The sequence below is a fragment of the Temnothorax curvispinosus genome, unplaced genomic scaffold, assembly GCF_003070985.1.
Source record: "Temnothorax curvispinosus isolate PA1 unplaced genomic scaffold, ASM307098v1 QBEX01006326.1, whole genome shotgun sequence".
NCBI classification, from domain to species: domain Eukaryota; kingdom Metazoa; phylum Arthropoda; class Insecta; order Hymenoptera; family Formicidae; genus Temnothorax; species Temnothorax curvispinosus.
In genome coordinates, this window is record NW_020216106.1 from 368,374 (window position 1) to 388,696 (window position 20,323).

Below are 20,323 nucleotides of genomic sequence, written 5' to 3' on the forward strand. Positions count from 1 at the left end.
TGATGCTACTTACCTATACTTAAAAAAATAAGGATTTTGTATTTCTAGGTACTTTTTTCTGTATTTTTAACGGATAAAAAGCAGCAGATAATAGTAGTCAATAAATAATAAATATATTGCTTGAATGCATTGTGCAAACTTTAATAATTCTTCAGAAAACATACATTGTTCATTGCATTGTGATATTGTGATTTGATTACGGTGTGCATTATATTAAATAAAATGTGTAAACAAAGCAAAGATTTCACGCTAATGTAATATGTTATATAGGTTCTCGTATGAAGTACACGTATTTTTATCGAATAACATCATCTGTAAGATTTATACATCAGCCTGTTATTAATGTTATGTTACGATGTTTTCAAACATCTCAAATAATCGCAACCATTGCATATAGCACGCATTCAGAACTTTAATATGAATTTTTATTAGGACCGCGTCAGGGAATCGGTCGAGTTTAATAGAAAGATTTAAAGTTTAAGACGAGTAAAGTTGCAGACTTTTCCGATTTTAGTCAAAGTCAACGTCAACTTCGTTATAGACCTTTATATGTTTATTTAATCGAATATTATGAAACCGTTAAACTGTAATTTATATCCTCTAACTTCATATTTTATGCACAATAATTAACTTGCAGAAATCGTGATGAAAACAAATTAATGAACATGCTTGTATTCTGTGTATCTTTATATTGTAATATATGATATTGGCTAATAATAATTAATGCTACTTTCATAATTAAAATAGCAAGTTCTTGGGGCATTTTTTTCATTTTGATTTAAAATCAAATAAAAAATGATAACGACGATATTTTTATCTTTGTTACGAATCAACTCTTTGTGGGAAATCAAAGGGAGAGTTAATTTTGCATATGTGGTGGTTGTTCACGGAGCGACAGTAATCAATGAAGTAACGAATGAATTATGCAATCAGCAGGTTGGTCCTATCGCACTGCATTGATGCTAACGCGGTTAGCCATCGCGGTTGTTAATTCGATAAACTGCACCGCCGAACCCTCCCCGAACTTTGGCGAACGAGCGAGTTCCCTTTGACGCAACTTATTCTGTATCTCCGCTGGTTTATGCCCCGAGGTCGCGCAACGCTTGTCCGGGATTCTCATGTTCGCGGTCAAAACCAAATAGCGCAGTTTTGGCACGGCGCAGTTTCGTCGGCATGCGGAGATGCAGTTTGCTCCCGCAGTTGCGCGGAGGGTGCCTTATTTATTGCCTTAGTTTCTGTCGACAATCTGACGGGTCGGGGTACAAGACCCCTTCTTCCGACTTTATCAGAGTTGCTGCGGCCCGAGTTCCCCGGCGTATTTCGCGGTACGCTCTGCGGTCGGAAGAATGCACACTGCACCTGGGATGTGCATCCTCGGAGTCCTCGGAGACAGGATGACTCGTGTCGCACGAAAATTGTATCGTTCCTGGCGACGCATACGTAATCGTTCTGCATCTTACGACTTACGTTATACATGTTTCACAATAGTCACGTTCAACGCTTTGTGGAATCGCACGTGCACGCACGTACACGGAGAGAATTTACCACGCGCTTGGTGTGTAATAACGTTTCCGGGAGTGATAGATTTTCGATTCGTAATCATCGTAGGACAAAAGCTGACTGTTCAGTTTTAAGAAGATTTACCAAATTTACGACCCGTTAATCTATAGGTATGGGTATAGATTACTGTTATACATGCCGGAATAGAAAACTTGCCGACATGAGGATGGGCCGATCGCGCCGTTTAATCCCGTCGAAATTAAATCGCTTGATTTATCTGAGTACCTACTTTCCCTCGCGTTGCGGTCTGTATAGCGCGATAGACATACTTTGCGCAACTATGCTGCGCATAGTTCATAAACATCATGCAGCTTTTGTCTTTACCGAATTCCATCGTGCACGCTGGATTAATTGCAGTTAATTAATTTTGTTCCAAAACAAAGGAGATAAAAGAGGCTAGTGAACCAAACTGGATGTATAATACGTGCTAGACATACATATATTATAAATTAAATGATGTGACAAACGTCGATCTGAAATAAGGTCATCTTTAGTGCGCGATCATGAAAAATGATTATCTAAATCTTTAATTGTAGGTACCCCCTTTTCTTGAATTAAACGAAATTAAAATTACGTGAAAATAATTGTATACAAAACTTTATTTTATTCCGAATGAAGTTACTTAAATCTGCTTTAAAAATGGTATTACTTGTTCTTCTCTAATTATAAATTCTCAATTTATTACTTTGTTACTTTTATAAAATAGAATTCTAATCTTAATAATAATTAATATTATTATTTAAAACTAGTAATATTTCATTGCAACGCAAAAAATTAAAACAAGTGCATTTAATTAAAATAAACGACCAATTAATATAATATATCTGGTCCGGAGCGCCGAAATAATCAACTGTGTTATTTTGCTAACTACAGAAAGGCCAGGAACGGCTAAGCTGGGGTCATATCGAAAATGCAATTTGCCGCGACTAGACGTCAATTAGCTTTTCTCGCAGGAAATCTCGTTAACAATCCTCTGCGCCGTGTGGTCCAATATGATTAATGCGGTCGACTCGTTAAGCAGGCTTGGTGGCCATATTCGTGCAGTCTATACTATACTCGTTAGTCTAAGTTTTTACCCCTTTATATACCTTCGCGCAAAAACAGATATCCAGACAAAGTTTCACAATGCTCAATTTTATTTATTAACACTCGATTGAATTTGTAATTAAAAAAGAATATTACTTATCGTATAATTTTCTATTGTCGACATTGTACTTGATAATTAAGCTTGAAATTAAATTTTTATTAAAAGCGAGCGTGCTCAATACTACAAATGCTTGCAAAGAAAACCAATTCAAATAGAATTGCGCGTTTCGTATAAAACTCATGCACTGTAATATTCCTTGTGCACCATCTATCTCTAAAACGGTAATGTCTGAATTTAAAGCTAATACGTATTCTTCGATAATCTATGGTTAAGAAAAAAAGTCCAATTTCTTCATATGTATATGCTGCCATTCACATGTTCAATGCACGACGCAGTTAACCCATATCGTCTTCTTTCGTTTCGCGTCATCGCTAAGATTACCATTTCGTATTCTGCAATGGCCATTTGCCAATTTTCGAACCCAACCTGGCCGCGATAATAGAGCACAGCGACGCGATTGACCCCGTGACCCGACACATGCATCCGCATCGCTGCACTGACTAAATTCCTCGCGATCGAGCCATTGTAAAAAATGTCGAGGAAAATTTTCCGAGGGTGAAAGATAATTAATAACTCGCTGCAGGCTATTAAGAAAAGCCTGCTATTAATTAGACTAATTAGGCCATTATTTTCTGAAAAAGTAAGAGAACAATGCAACTTGCATTTACATTAGCAGTTAAATTAACCACAAACGCGCGAGTGATTTTCTAGCAAATAGAAATTACGATGCATCCTTGAGAGACTGGAAGTTCAAATATTTATATCCGCCGGCCAACAGGTACATACCGCCAACTTCGCCGGGGGAAGTTGGCATCGCGAGCGAGAGATGAGGATCGTGATCTACGTGGTTGTCTTATCAGCCGGATTTGCGGATGTTTGTTGCGCAAAGATAAATTCACTCGCAAGTTAGACGCTGTTTTCGCGAAAGTTAAGAATGTTTCATCTGACCCTTAACCCTTCGACGGAAATACTGACGAACTTTTCGCGAAGATAATTAGAGATATTTTATCAATCGCTGCGAGATCATCTTCTTCTATGAAATATCTGGGAAATAGTGTAAAATTTCTAATTTTAAGCCGTTTTAAATAAAAATTTTCGAGTTAATGTGAGTGTATTCGTCGAACGTAGCTTTTTTGCATAACAAATCGGATAAATAGACAACTACGAGTATATGCATAAAGATTATGTTGTAGCATGTCCTGAATATCGAAACCAGAAATTTCGTGCAGTTTTTGGAAATTAACTCACATTGAAGTAAAGTGATCCACGGCGAATTCCTTCTATCTAATTCTACAGACTCAAATCGAGTTGGGACCAACGTTAAAAGAACTTCAAGAATAAGATCAACGTCCCGCTTATTCTCAGTGCAAAGAGCATCCATAAAAGTCGGTTGCGGCCGGCTCCTGGGAGTGAAAAAAATCTCGTTTGCGTGACTTAAAACGCGACGGTGCAAAGTGAGTTGCAGTGCTGAAAGTGCGCTGTCAAGATAAATGAGTCGTAAAAAAAGATGTTTACCGCGGCGGCGCGTTCCGCGTTCGTTTATTATTCGTCGCCCCCGAACAACAGCGCATAAGGTCGCGAAATAAAGATAAATGTAAATTAAAAAAATGCGAAGCTCTCCTTCTAACTAAAGTACGTTATTTTTCTACTTTCTCTTTAATTTTCGTCGCTGCGTAATATCACAATGAATATTGCTAGCGATATTGCAAGTGAGCGTATCACACAGATATATTATCTATTATTTGTTACACAAAGGGAAAGATATTATTTTTGCAACAATGTTGCCTAAATAAAAATTTTATGTGGAGTATCATTAATGCTTAAGGAAAGTTTATTTAAAAGCATTTATCACACTTTATATGAAGAGAGTCCAGTAAGAAAGCATAATTAGTATCTCAAAAACGAGATTTATCTTAATGCATTTTTAAATATTTAAATATGACCGCGTCAGCTGAATGTCGAAATACTGCCATGCAGCAAATATTGCGTAAAGTAGAAAATAAAAAAAATTTCACTTCCATGCCCTTATCTATACTTATTGCACTTTGAATTTTTCTCGGATTCATGTTAAAAAGTTATATTTCTAGGTAATATATCCGTGCCAGGAAATCTGTCTGCTGCATAATACGACGCGAAAATTGTAGCGCGCAATAGTAGGAATAATTTCAGAGCATTTGCATTATATAAGACATCGTTAAAATATACTTATAATTTACTTATTATGCAGTTTTTCTGTGATTTATGACGCAACACATTTAATTAGATAGTGAAAATAGACTATACTCTTTTCTATTTTTTATTTCTCGCATTCAGTTGTATTATACGTTAATTTAATTACGCTTGTGTTCTAATATGTATAATCATAAATATAGACAAAAAAGTTTTCTTCTGCGCGATGAATTTTTTAAAATCATAAATAGTAAATATAATTTAAATTAAATATTCGGTTCAATGTTTGACGTGAATATTCCCTCGACGTAATGCTTGCACTATGCAGTTGCTAATTTGAAGTTAGAATTTTACTACTCATGGTCTCATTAAAAATCTCATTACGAAAAACATGTATCGCTATTTAAAGGCTCCTATTAATAATTTGGATATCCAATATTTGTTGTAACGTTATGGTTTAATGTCTGTTACAGAGTTTACGCAATATGACGAATACGACGGATGCTTGCGAGACTCGCGATCCGTGTCAGCACGGTGGCATTTGCATTTCTACGGACAGCGGACCGATCTGCGAGTGTCGCACCGGCGATTATGAAGGCGCATACTGCGAGAAAGGTTAGTAAAATTAACTTTTAATTAATAGTCTGAATTTCGAAACTAATTGTAATAAAAGAATAGCTTTATATTATTAATTATGTTTAATGTTAAAAATTAATTTATACTTTGCTAAAAGAACTTTGTTGATGGTTTAAATTTAAATTTAAACCATGGTTTAAGTTTAAATTTTCTAATTTTTAAAAATACAATATACGTGTATGTTGCTATGTTGATACTTAACATTAACATTTAGAAATAATTAATTTAACAATATTCAGACTATAGGTGAATATATGAATTAAACTACTACTTTTTTGTACACGTTTGCGAGTCATACTTTTTATGATTAAAAGAGCATCTGTGTACATTTAAACTTAAAAATGTTTGAACAATACGAGAAAAGAGAAGTAAACTTTTCCTATGTTATCCTTACGCATAAAAACAAAGCATAAAATCGTTGGTAAAAATGCAAAGTAGAAACAAGCACACATTTCCATGAATTTATTTGTGTGCATTGAGCATAATATAACTGAACGGAGATACAAATGATTTGGTTTCGTTCCAAACTATTTCATATGTATACACAGTTTCAATCAAAGACAAAGTCTAACAAATAAATCTTAATAAATCAAATAATTAATTACTATTTACAGATTAGAAGATTGAGAATAATATTCAAGACGCTTTAGTAAAACAAAGTTTAATAAAACAAATTTAAAAAATACCTTAATAATTATAATTTATAAATAATGAGAATTAAATGATCTTCATCAATTTTAAACTGTCGAAATGTTTGGTCGGCCACAAATTATTAAAGGCGCTCCATATCTTTCGCTAAGGCTGCAATTATTTATTTCACTTTTGGTATTTATCCATCAAACAAATTGATTTTGTGTGGTTTTGATATTACTTTCAGCAATTATACATTTCATTAATTTACGACCTATCCGCAACATTCTTTCAACTTTTGTGTTCTCGAATTTAAACTAGTAATTTATTAACGTCGCAGAACGTGTTCCACTAAATTCAATATTAATCATTCACTCAAGGTTTGTGAAAACGGAAAATATTTCCTTCGAATATTTATTTCTTCATATTTTACGTTCTGTCACGGAGCAAACGCGGTTACTTTGGCCATTGCCGTTTTTATCCTCTTTTCTCATATTCCGCTCGATCGATCGTTGCCTTTAACAATAAACTGCTTGGACGCAACTATACGGGCGTGCATCTCTCGTTAATTCCTACGCGTACTTATTTGCGAGAGAACGCGCGTCACTTAATGAGGCGTAATTGTCGACAGCTGCAGAAGCGAGATAGTATTCTAGAATGATTTTTCCTTCTCGTAAGCCATTGGCAATTAGAGAAGCCGAGCAAGTCGGGGTCGTTCCAAGACGTTTCACCGATAATTACAATCAGACTTCTTCCCCGTTAATGAGGTGCGCGCACAAGGAGTCATTAACGGAGACGGTTCGGAAATCGCGAATGTGCAGAATGGCAAAATATGAAAGTTTATGCATTTGTTCCTGTCACTCAAAGTGGCTAAAAGAAAACTCGGTCGTTAGAAAAAAAAGTTCGAGGTCAGTTTTAATAATTTACGGAGAATTTTCAAGCGTCTGCATTATAGAGATGTATTGGAATCTAAATCGGAAGGATTCATTTCAGCATGAATTCTCGTGACGTTATTGCAATGAATTACATATAATATATAATTCATTGCAATGATATACAGCAAACATTAATTTCAATCGATTGCAAATATTACAACTGGTTTCAAACTCTCCTACGCTATCAGCAAAAATTATTATTTTTTCATAGTGTCAGTAAAAAGAGAAATATAATATTATTGTATTAATTTGCAACATACATTCTGACGGGACACGGATTTTCCTTCTTACAAAATTCAGAAAGCCGTGCACTCGACAGGTTTAATAGCGAAAAGCGAGATTACATTTCTCGCGGATAAGCAACACACCGGATCTATTTTAATTACGATTTACTCTCTGCGATAAAATTCTGCATTTTCTCGAGTTTTCATGTTGTTCAACAAAAGCAACCTTTTTGGACCATGCATTAGTAGTAATTTTACTACTTGCGTATTTTCCATTACTGCACGTGACAGATATACCATTTCAAGATATATTTATGATGTAAGTACACTGCAAAATCGTTTAGCAGTAGATTTTTGCAATCTCACGTAACTAACAAATAAGCATGCAAAATTATCATTCTTGTTTTAATTGATTAATTAATTATAATTTTATTATGCATTATTCTTTCCAATGATGGGAGAAAGTATTAAAATTCATTTATATAAAACTGTTTTTAAATAATATTTAAATTGTTCGATTTCTTCCTTTCATTACTTGATGCAATAAGCAATAATATACTAAATAAATTGGATTTAATTCACGATATTAAAAGTTGAGAGTTCACTACAGAAAAAGGGTCTCTTCATGCCCCGAATAAACAATCTTCCTTTATCGAAAACTGCAGCGTGGAATGTTTATTCAAAGGTTTACTTCACTGATAATTGCGAATCTTTGCGAACTCACGGCCGAGTCTTTTGTCGCTACCGAGACATCGTCCAGAAGAACGCAAAACTTCAAAGACGATTCTTTGCAAAAGGAACCAGGACAATTTCATTTTAATTCCTCTCTTAACAGCTTTTTGCAGGCGCGATTGTCCTCGTCGTGCCTGACAGGCGCAGTCGTTATACGCGATATAATGTAATTTCCAGCCTTAATGACCATGTTGAAACGAATGGAGGAAAAAGGAAGAGGAAAATGGGAGAGTGCAGAAAGGATGAGAGTGTTACAGACGCGCAAGATAAAATAGCGAGGCTAGAAATGAGGGCTGGAACACAAAGAAAAAGGGGGTTCAGAATTTATTAGGGTCAAAATAATCAATTTATCAAGATTTCTTAACAAATATCGCGAAAAATTGAAGGCTGCGAGCACTGAGAAAAAAGAAAGTATGCACATTTGTATAACATGTACATGTACATGAGAAAGGAGAAGAAAAGAAATCCGATAACTGATATACATTGCGTCGCGTAGCAAGCTTGTAATTAATATTGCTTTTATTAATATCAATTCAATATTAATATAATTAATATTGAAAAGTAAACTGTAATATTGATTAATATTTAAAATTATGACTGTTTAAATTTTCTTTAATTTTAAAAGATAAAAACATAAGTTAAGAGACTAATCGTCAAGTGAATATAAAACAAGCTATGGCAAACCACTCGTTTCGCATTATCTATTTCAAACTGTATAATCAAGAGTTTATGCTCGCAGCGAATCGTTATCTGGACAAAGTGATTCAACTTTGCATGGCACTCCGCACGGAGAAACTTCGTTATTTAACACTCGATATTCACGTTAGAAGAACTGCCACTACAGGAAGGTAATTTTATAACAATCGCGCAAAAGTTTTTCAGCGTTTAAATTACCGAGCGGAACTCCGTTTCTTTTTCTCTTTTTTTTTCTCTTTAGAAAATGCATAAAGATCTTTTCGCGAATGATCGAGGCATGGTTCGGTTTTTTACTTTCGTTCTTTCTTTCTTTCTGTTCTTACATAGAGGCATGGAGCACGATGCTGCCCACGGCGGGTGATGGCGATTACTGGGCTTGGGATTACAGTGAGTGTCTCACTAATTACAAAACCAAAGTATCCACAATAACGTGGTACGGCGGTGGTAGAGATATCAGTACGAGTAATCAGTAGATCGTAGCTCTAGTTAAGATGTTTCTATATATAGACCCTTTGAGCACCACTGAATAGATTCTTTATTAACGCGAAATTGAATGCAAGTTAAATTATTATTAGATCATAATAATTAGTCCCTGCGTAATTTCCAATAGTGCATTATAAAAATAAAGTAAGATTTCTGTTATAATAAATTCAATCGCCAAACCTCATCACAATTTACCCGCTATCCTGTCTTCGAATTTACGTATTTAAGTAATTGTGTATCTGTATCTAAATGGAATAATAATGAAACCGCCGTAAGGAACAAAAATCAATAACAAACATCCGATATAAACCAATTAAAATGGATAAACATCGTTCATATCTAACATTAACAACGTGGAAATGGAAGAAAAATCGGATGACAGATCCGAAACGAAATAATTATTCAAATGAATAATTATCGACAGAAACGATTACAAAATCTTTATAAATTTTAATATTTTAGAAAATGAATTTTAATACATCATGATGATTAAACATTTTCATCTCATTAGTCTATATTTTAATACATTTGACATGTAATCAATTAACTTTAAGATAATTTATATACAAACCTCTCTTGGTCCGCAATGAAATTTTAATTTAGATCTCATATCATTTTATTTTGTATCAAATGACATTTGATACTTAAAACATTATTGAAAAAATATAAATAGGCTATGGAAAATCAGGTAAAATGTGCACATTTTTATAATAAATATTTAATAATTATTTATATGTTCCTAATTAAATAAATTAGTTGGAATGTGCAAGGCGATTATGAAATACTCTTTAGCTTCCTTTTATTTATGTTGTATGTGTATAGAATTATACATATGTATATGTTAGATCTCTTTGAATATATTTTTTTGTGCCATTTTATCTAACATTTAATCCTGGAAGGAAGCCAAACGCAGACTTTAAATTCTATTAAAATGATATTCGAACAAGGAAAAAAGGGAAAGATAAAGAAACTTAATTAAAAATGAGTAATTATTTCCTGTTGTATATAGTACTAATTTATATTTATTTGAGATATACGAATGTCATAAAGATACTTAAATAAAACTTTTATTTTTAAGAAATATCAGTATTTGATTTCTCATGATTCTATTTCATTTATTTTTCTATTTTCTTATTTTTTTATTTACCTAAATAATAATTTATTAATCCAAGTAATAAACTCTAAACTTTAATTAATTATAATTTACTTGCGACGAATAATACACTGATTAAACCGATCCAAAAGATATATCGATAATAATAAGCTTTATGAGCTTCGAATATGTGCATTCTTGCATGTACAATGGATTGACAGTTGTATATGTTCCAGGATTAAATGTTAATGCTAATCTACCCTAGCCCATCCATTTATGGTAATGGATCTAATTATAATATCCTCTCTTTTATGCCTCTCTTTCAAATCAATACTAATTCAATATTTTTTAAATGTGATAACATGACATAGGTTACATAATGTAAGAATAAACTAATATACATCTAATACAGTTTTTTCATAGATCCATTACCTTAATTTGAAATAAATAATTTAAAAACTCACAGATCTGACGCGCAGCAGCGGAGTTGTAACACAAACGATGACCTCCTGTAAATTACAAATATATTCAGATTACAACTGCGTTCCAAATAATTAAAATTAACAATTTTTCAAATAGATATTTCATATTAAAAATAAAAATAATTATCTAACATTTATTTAAAAATTGTGCCTGATTTCTTAAGAATGCTTATAGCGCGCAGAAAATGAACGAGCAACACAATCATCGGGAAAATGAGTTATTTGTTCTGGATGTAATAAATCGTGACATATAATAAATAAATAAATAAATAAATAAATATTACTTACCATACACGGTTGGTTGCGCTCTTTCAAAATTTTATGTATAATGATATGAACGGCATGCTGTTGCACTTACAGCCGAGATTATTACATCGCGAGATAATATATAAGTACTTACGAGTAAATGCTTGAGTCAAAACCAGAGACAAATATCTGCGGAATGTATAGCATCAAAAAATGTGATTATTGATCGCGCAATCCGAATTACAATGAGACGAATCTCGTGAAATACACGCCGCGACAAATCATCACCGGTATATCAAGATCGTATTTATGCCACTCGGTTAACAAATATTGAAACGCGGGACTAATTCCGATCGGTTACTCACTAATCAAACGTGTCACGACGCCGCTTGGCCTCGACCGATCCGCTCCGTATTTGCGACGCTGCGCAAGTGACCGAGAAGTACGAAAGCCTCGCCGGCATTGATCTGAAAATACACAACATTAAATTGAGATACACAATGATACACCATGAGCGCGTAAATCCTGCTCAAGTGCGCGCCATTAAACAACCATGTATCGCGGATTTCCGTTATTTGAACCCCCTCGATCGGAGCAATTCGCGCATTAATCCGCGCCTGCGGTTCGGAAAAGTATCGGGCGAATCACGCTTATCGACGGAAAACTCGGAGGTATGTATACATCCGAATACGGGCGTCGAGGAGAAATGATAATAAATCAACGAATAAACCAACACTCGTTCCCCGGCACTCTTCGACGAGTTTCTACGACGAGGAAATGCGCGCGAGATATCTTTGGGCGTATATATAACAATTACCGGCCACGGTTGTGCCGCTGTCGCCCGACGATGCCTCCCAGGAGTCCCAGGCCTCGTCCTCCTCCGTCGGCCCGTTGTCGCACTCACTCACGACAGTCACGGCTCGTGACGCGGTGCGACGACGATGTTCACGCAAAAATCAATATCGTCGTTCGTCGTTCATGATCGCGGGACACTTTGCACGGTATTTAATCTCGCGACACAGCGCGTACTCAGTTACACGGCAACGGAAGAATTAGACGGCGGAGTAGCTATGAAACGATCCGCTTGACGTCCTGCACTCCGCAGGCAGACAGGTAGACGCTAACATATAGCGCGGCGGAGAGCAGCAAGTGTAGCGTCCTCCCTCGCGATATCGCGGCGTTACGACGGTTGCTCCTGCCGAGTGAAGTTGGCTGCGCGATTTACGAATTTCTCTCCGCCATCTTAGCGTCTACCTGCGGAACGCCAAGCGTCATGGGCGTCAAGCGGATCGTTCGTAGCTTCTCCGTCGTAATTTTTCCGTTGCCGTGTGCCGTGTCGCCAGATTATTACCGGTAGTACCGTACAAAGTGTCGAGAGTGTCGCGCGATCATAAGCGACGTTGATTTTCTCGCGTGAACGTCGCCGCGTCGTGAGTCGTAAGTCAGTGCCTCGACGGAGATGCAATCAGATGCAACAGCGGACCGACGGAGGAGGAGGATCGAGGAGAGGAGGACGAGGCTTGGGAGACATCGGGCGACAGCGGGGCAATCGTGAGGTGCCGGGTGAGAATAATATTGTTGATAATTCTCGTTTGCGCGCTTGACCGATTCGCTTATCGCTTAAAGGTTGATCTACAATGTGCTCTTTGCTTTCTGTTTTCTACTCTTAACCTCTTTGCATCTATATCTCGTATTTCGCAATTCCGTCGCGTAACCTGATGTTTCTTGTCTCTTCTGAAGTTTGTCAATTTTTATCTTAAGCGACAGAGAACAAAAAGCACATTGTAGATCAGCCTTAAGTCTTACTTTTGTCATCTTAATTGTGTTTGCTCCGCTACCGTTATTTAAATTAATATTTCTTGATACGTGTGGCAATGCGGCATATTTGATCTCGGCTGTACGATATATTGGGTGTTTCGTTATTCGGGAATGAATTTTTTGACTAATATCAGAAAAGGAGAGCAGGAATTCATCGCGCTGGATCGTTAAATTACGGCTCGGTGTTAGTCCCGATCGCGATATAAGCAGGGTTGGGCAGATACGTATCTTAAAGTATCTGAGATACGTATTTAGATACGTATCTTATTTAAATACAGTATTTAAATACCGAATAATTAAGTATCTTGTATTTTGCATTTAATTACTTAATCTAAGTGTATCTTGTATTTAAATGTATTTAAAATTTAAATTTTAAATGTATTTACTAATTACATATTTTGTCCCTTTTTGAAAAAGGTAAAAAAATTGTAATGTTATCGAGTTATCGACCTATATTTGTCCTTGTATATATAGACAAGGATATAGACTATTTAAATGCATTTATAAATACTTTTAAACACAATTATTTCTTAACATTTTAAAGGAGGAGGGTTCTGTTTTTGACACCCCTTCAAAATTGGACCAAAATAGCTGGAATCACTTCCTTATACCCTTGAAAGTAATATTTAGTCAATTCCAGCCTAAACGTAAGTATTTAGAGTGTATACTTCAAGTATACATGGTGCATCAGAGCGCCCGTATCAAGCATTTTTTTGGGAAACTAAGCGTTTTTGAGAAAAATGTTTCAGATAAAAGTTGTACATTTTTCTCAAAAACGCTTAGTTTTCCAAAGAAATGCTTGATATAGGCGAGCTAATGCACCACGTATACTTGAAGTATACAATCTAAATACTTCCGTTTAGGCTGGAATTGACTAAGGCCCAGTTCAACAGTGGCCAGTTAGCAGTTAGCTTAACTAGTAGTTAACTCTCACTCTCCGTCTCTATCTAACCTTTGAGTTAAAAAGAAACAGAGAGTGAGAGTTAACTACTAGTTAAGCTAACTGGCCACTGTTGAACTGGGCTTAAATATTACTTCCAAAGGTATAAGGAAGTGATTCCAGCTATTTTGGTCCAATTTTGAAGGGGTGCCAAAAACAAGCCTTAGGGATCCTCTTCTTTTGCGTTTATTTTTTAAATAATAGATAGTAGATGATCTGTTGATCTTATTATAATTGCTTTAATATTAAGTATATAGTCTGAAATTATAGAATCGTATGAAAATAGGATTATAAAAAAATAATAGCATATATTATATAGTAATTTAGTAATATAATAATTATATTATAATATACAACATACAATACAGTGTTACAGAGTACAAAGTATACTCTATTTATTAATTGTTATTTTTTGGTAATTCTTTGGTATTGCCTTTCAAAAATAAATTTATTTATTTATTTTAACTCAAACTTTAGAAAATAAAAATAATTATAAAATAATGGCCAGCATATATTATATATAGTGATTAAGTGATTTAGGCTGCGGTTCACTTGACCTTGACACTACAAATGCTTTGAAGCGTTATTCTTCTCCTTCTTTCTTCATTGATAGAAAAGAAAAGAGGAATACTTCGAAGCATCTGAAACATCAAGTGGATCGCAGATCGCAGCCTTAGTGATATTAGATATAGCATACAGTATACAGAGTATATTTTATTTATTTATTATTACTTTGGTAATTCTTATTGCCTTTCAAAAATACCAATGTTTCAAACATTTTATCAGATAGAAGGCCACGAGTAGGCGAATGTATGAATCCCGCAAAAGAAAACAGTCTCTCTACAGGAGCAGAAGAGCACAGACTATATATAATACTGTATGCTATATCTAATATCACTAAGGCTGCGATCTGCGATCCACTTGATGTTTCAGATGCTTCGAAGCATTCCTCTTTTCCTTTCTATCAATGAAGAAAGAAGGAGAAGAATAACGCTTCAAAGCATTTGTAGTGTCAAAGTCAAGTGGACCGCAGCCTAAATCACTTAATCACTATATATAATATATGCTGGCCATTATTTTATAATTATTTTTATTTTATAAAGTTTGAGTTAAAATAAATAAATAAATTTATTTTTGAAAGGCAATACCAAAGAATTACCAAAAAATAACAATTAATAAATAGAGTATACTTTGTACTCTGTAACACTGTATTGTATGTTGTATATTATAATATAATTATTATATTACTAAATTACTATATAATATATGCTATTATTTTTTTATAATCCTATTTTCATACGATTCTATAATTTCAGACTATATACTTAATATTAAAGCAATTATAATAAGATCAATAAATCATCTACTATTATTTAAAAAATAAACGCAAATTTAAAATGTTAAAGAATAATTGTATTTAAAAGTATTTATAAATGTATTTAAATACTATTTAAATACTTTAGTTTTGACATGTATTTAAATACAATAGTATTTAAATACATGTCAAAACTAAAGTATTATAATATACAATAGTATTTAAATACATGTCGAAAAAGTATTTTGTATCTTGTATTTAAATACTTTGTTTCGAAGTATCTGCCCAACCCTGGATATAAGCCCTCGGCGCGGAAATCAGATCGGCGCAATCACGTAAATCACCAAGAACATACCGAGAGTCGTGCATCGTGCAGCGAAACATGCGGTAAACAACGGATAGGGCGACGGCGTGAATCGAACGGCAGTTTGGCCGAGGCTAGGTCGGCCCTTCGTATCAATAGCGGTTCTGCATCAACAGTGTTTAGTCCGCTAATCCGCATACCTTTGCGAGGTAACAATGCATTCCACTTGTCCGCCGGTTATACCCTCGCTCAGAATTAGGCTCCCGTACGACTCGGGGGTACTCGGCGCACTCAAGAGTCCGAACGGTTTCGCAATGACTGAGCGATATCGCAGGATCGAGTCCACTTCCGTTATCGGAGATCGAAGATTCGTTCGCGATTGAGGAGAGATTACGGAAACGATTCTGGACTCTATAGCGGAGCGAGTGAAAACTGGATTAAAAAGCCGCGAAAGCGATTTTACGCCTCTTCTTTCGGAGCTGCAGAGAAACGTCTGTATATAACGTTAGAGTCCCTTTACGTAAATCGAAAAAAGATTCACAAGTGGACGAACGTGGTATTCGCTTGCGAATAATATCTCTCGGTTTGCGTGAAAGCCATCGCGCCGGATGTATACGCTGCAGTTGATAAATATTCGTCTCTGTTGAATGCAACCGGCCGCGGCGTCACGTGGCGGCGAAGAGCAGCCTCGACCAACGGGGTTAATAACACGGATTACGCTTCACCGCGTCCCTTGGCGACTCTCCACGGCCGTCGTCGCCCAAGGTATCGCCGACAAAGAGTTATCCGCGTCCGGTCGGAAAATCCATTTTCCAACGGCATCTCGTCCGAGACGAGCAAAAAGCCCGTCAGGAAATAGTCGGATACGTGCAGGCGTCGGGTCGTCGGGTGTATAGACGGAGGGGCAGGGATGATAAGCAGGGGGATGGAGGGTCTTCGACGAGATAGTCGGAGTTAAAGTTCTCTTCGTGGCTACACACACCGGGGGGAAGGTAATATTCTCTCTGCGCCGGATTTATGCCGCGGCGGTCGCTCACCGTGGTAGAAGGTAATTGCGACGCGCGAGGGATCGCGTTGGGAGGCGGGCCCGTCCTCGTGGATTATGAACGGCCGTTTTGTCGCGTTGTTAGCAGATATCCGACGCAACTACGAGGCAAGAGACGCTAATTAAGTTTTTCGCGCGCGGCTTCGTGCGCCGCATCTGCACGCCGCGCACCGCGCCCCGTCGAGATCCCGGGGGAACGAACCTTTCGTCGTTTAACACGATACGAAGAGACCTTCTCTGATGTAAGTTTTACCTGACGTATTTTGTATCTAAAGATTCTTATGGACGCAATATACGATAAAATACTTTACTCTCATTCGTTTTCCCTTCTGAAATTTATTTCACTAAAAATCTCTTATTTTTAACATTTAATTACTTGAAAATCAAAAATATCTCAATACTTTATGAAAGAGAAATCGATTTCGTACGTGTCAAAAAATTAATGAGATTTGGAAACACTCTGAATATCTGAATTATACGTCGCTCGTAAAATTGATGCCGGTATTAAAGTATCGCGACCGTGGTTTTAAGATCCTTCGAGTTGTCAGAACGACGGAGCGACGACGAGGAAAATAAAGTGAGGAGGGACTTGGAGCAATTACTCGTACGTTCTGGTTGCGAAGAATTATGGTCTCCAGTGCGGCAAACTCGCGACGAACTTTACCCGATCCTTAATTCCTTAACGCCTCGACCGTGCTAAAACTGTGTAAGAACGATATATAATTCATTAATGCACTCGTCGTCTACCATTCCGTTAATTATTAATGAGAACCGAAGTCAGAAAACAAATTTTATAAGTTCGAATTGCGTTAGTTCGTGTTAAAACGATAGTTTGATGAAAGTTAGATTAGAAAGAAAAGAACTCCGGTGTGAAATGTATGCCGCAGGACAATCCGATAATTCGCGAGCAAACAGTAATCTGATAGACATCAAAATTAAGACCTATTTGTATATTAGAAAAAACTGTGAATCGCGAGATAATGTGTTTCATAAATAAAACTTATTTTTTAGGAACAATTGCAGTAATATAATTTACAAGTATACAGAGAGTAGTTGCTTTATAGAGTATATATATTTGTGAAGTATATACAGGATGGATAGTAATTATCGCTAAGAACACCTTTTTTATTTAAGAACAACATGGAAATCCTAATAAAAACACATCAAAGCGGTAACTTTTAAGATAAAAAAGAGAGATTTTCTGATATAACTAAGCTTCGGAAAATGACTTCAAACAGATAAAATGAAATCTCATTCTCTATTAAATTTTAACCTAATTTTATTCTTAAACAAGTTTATAACTTAAAGATTAAGTATAAAGATATTTAATTGAATCAAAAACTCTGATTGCACTTTAAATTTAAATAATGACCTTTTTTCTCTGAGAAATATTCGACTTATCAACAAGTCAAACAATTCAAATAAAAGATAACTTGCCCAGCGCGTGTCTAAAACGTATTTTACACTGAAATATAAATGAAGCTCGTATCTTCTTGTTGGTTGATGACATTAATTTGCAATAAACATTCCTTTCGGCAAAAAAAATTCGTCCATCTTTTTTCCAAGAGACAAGACTTTTAGCTTAGACCAGACTTTTTTATTACATTTAACAGTCTGGGCCACTTTGCGCCCGTCGCATCAACTGGGTCACTGGATAGAGGCGTTTGAGGCCAGTGAGAAAAACGGTTTTATTAAATTTTGGGGCTTAGGCCAGTTTTACACGTACAGTCCGACGATTGCAATTTTCCGCTGCAACGATACAAAGAGATGCTGCGAAGAGGGTCGTTCGGCTCCCACTTCTACCTATAAACGAATTGCTTGCAATAACTGCCGCGCGATAAGTAATCCATATTTATGGAACGTCCGGAACGAGAAAACTCGGCATTCGGTGATATGAGGTGCATAGTAAGCAAAATTATTAAAGAGCCGCGATAATTAACGTACATATCTGACCGAATTTTCAACATTGTGCACACGGTTTGTTACGCATGCATAACGTATGGTATTATACATATCGTATCGAGTGGCAGACTATACAGAATATTCGAATAATTCATTCGCATTCGGTAAACAGAATCATAATCCTTATCGAAAATTAAAATAATTTTCTCCCAATAAAAGCATTAAAACAAAGTGACCTAATTAAATGAAATTATTAGTATACATTATTAGTATACAATTATTAGTACTTTTTAGTTTTTCATAAGTTGCAGACGAAGACTATTCACATTATATAGATGAAAAAATAATATTGATATTAACAAATAACCGAAAGGCACATTTCTATTATGCATTAGCAATTTATAAGTATGTAACCAACGAAAATCATTTTGAAACAATAAGTTTGATTTGTATAAAACATAATATAGCTGGATAGTTCAATTACATCAAATTTGTTTGAAATTAATTTACTCCGAACAACCAGGTTAAGAGCGAGACAACGAGCGAGAGAGAGAGAGAGATTTTTTTTTTTTTTAAATTTATGAAAGTTAATATGACAAGTACAATAAATAATACAATTTTTTGTTTAAAATTCTGCTAAAATGATTTATGATTTTGGCTACAACCGTTCAAAAATTTTTACATTAAAAAGTTTATATTTTTTTATTACATTTTTATATTTAAATATCTCTATACATTTTTCTATATGCTACCGTGCGCGCGACGCACTGAAGATGTAATATAAAATATAAATAAAATATTTTTACATTATATATTGTGGCCTTTCAACTTCAACTGGAATATTTATGTGTACCTTCGTTTGTGTTCTACCGACGTTACCACCTTTCGATTTTCGCACCGTAACAATAAACAATTTGAGCTGAATAATTTACTGCTCGTTAATTAATGACAATTATCGCCGTTTCTTGTTACCAAATTCATTAAGCGAAACTGTTTTCGGTGTTTCATCACAACAATTTCGAGCGAAATTTTCACTCTTCTCTCGTCTCGCACACTTATGTTCCGAAAACGAGCGACGCTTTATTCCAACGCTTCGCTCCTCGGAAATACAAGCGTCTCACGTGCGGAAAAGAGAACAACGAATTTCAGCGAGGTGGCGTCACAGGATGCACTACTCCTGAGATGAGAAAAAGTCTGTGTCGTTTCCCGGGGGATCTCGTTACTCCTCGAGGCTCTTCGAGAGATTACTCGGCTAATCCCGCAGGGACGACGACAACGTCGAGCATGAGATCGAACGACAGCGTTAATGCCGCTTTTATCGTGCTGCAAAAATTTATTAAATAGGTCGCCGCAATACTGCGCACATACATAACGTGACGACTTCATGATGTTTAAACTTGGAAATAATTTTACAAGAAAAAACAATTTTCAATTCGCTTTATTTTGTTTTTATTTCTTCTAATATTATTTAATATTATATAATAAAATATTTACATTTTATCTATTTTTTTTTAATGTTGGCAAGAAGCACAATAAGAGAAATTAGTATTGATTTTTTAAAGTAACATTTGTCATAAAGTAAATTCATTTTAACGTTTTTTCTAAGGAAAATTCGACTCTCTAAATTGGCCAAAGAATTTATCTATTCTATTGAAAATATTTTATTCTGAAATATAACATCTTAGAATATTTTTAAGATATCCGAAATATTTTCGATGTATTCTATTCGCAGCAATTTTTATATTTGAATTCCCTGATTCTCAATTTTATAAGAAAAATTTGGAATAAAAAATTCGTAAGGGCAAGTCTCAAAAAAGTTAAATGGTTTTGCTCGAAGGCTTGCCGCGTGCGCAGATTTCGTGCTACGCCCAAGGAGATCCTTGTCGTAGGAGTTTTATAGGCTCGCGGTATAAATCAGGCTAACGCTTCCGCTTCGTGGAAACTTTTGTAATATTCCATCGCGCGG

At 35.4% G+C, this 20,323-nt stretch overlaps 1 protein-coding gene across 5 annotated transcripts in view; it reads left to right on the forward strand.

Moving 5' to 3' along the window:
• The window catches only part of LOC112455712 (neurexin-1), a 202,097-nt gene that overhangs the window by 79,698 nt on the left and 102,076 nt on the right, over nucleotides 1-20,323 (forward strand). For 3 of the 5 annotated variants that reach the window (XM_025017815.1, XM_025017816.1, XM_025017818.1), the window contains exons 3-4: nucleotides 5,350-5,491; nucleotides 9,057-9,116. In XM_025017815.1, the coding sequence (XP_024873583.1) occupies nucleotides 5,350-5,491; nucleotides 9,057-9,116 (202 nt within the window). The remainder of the gene's footprint in view (nucleotides 1-5,349; nucleotides 5,492-9,056; nucleotides 9,117-20,323) is intronic. The other 2 variants (XM_025017817.1, XM_025017819.1) reach the window with 1 other exon arrangement.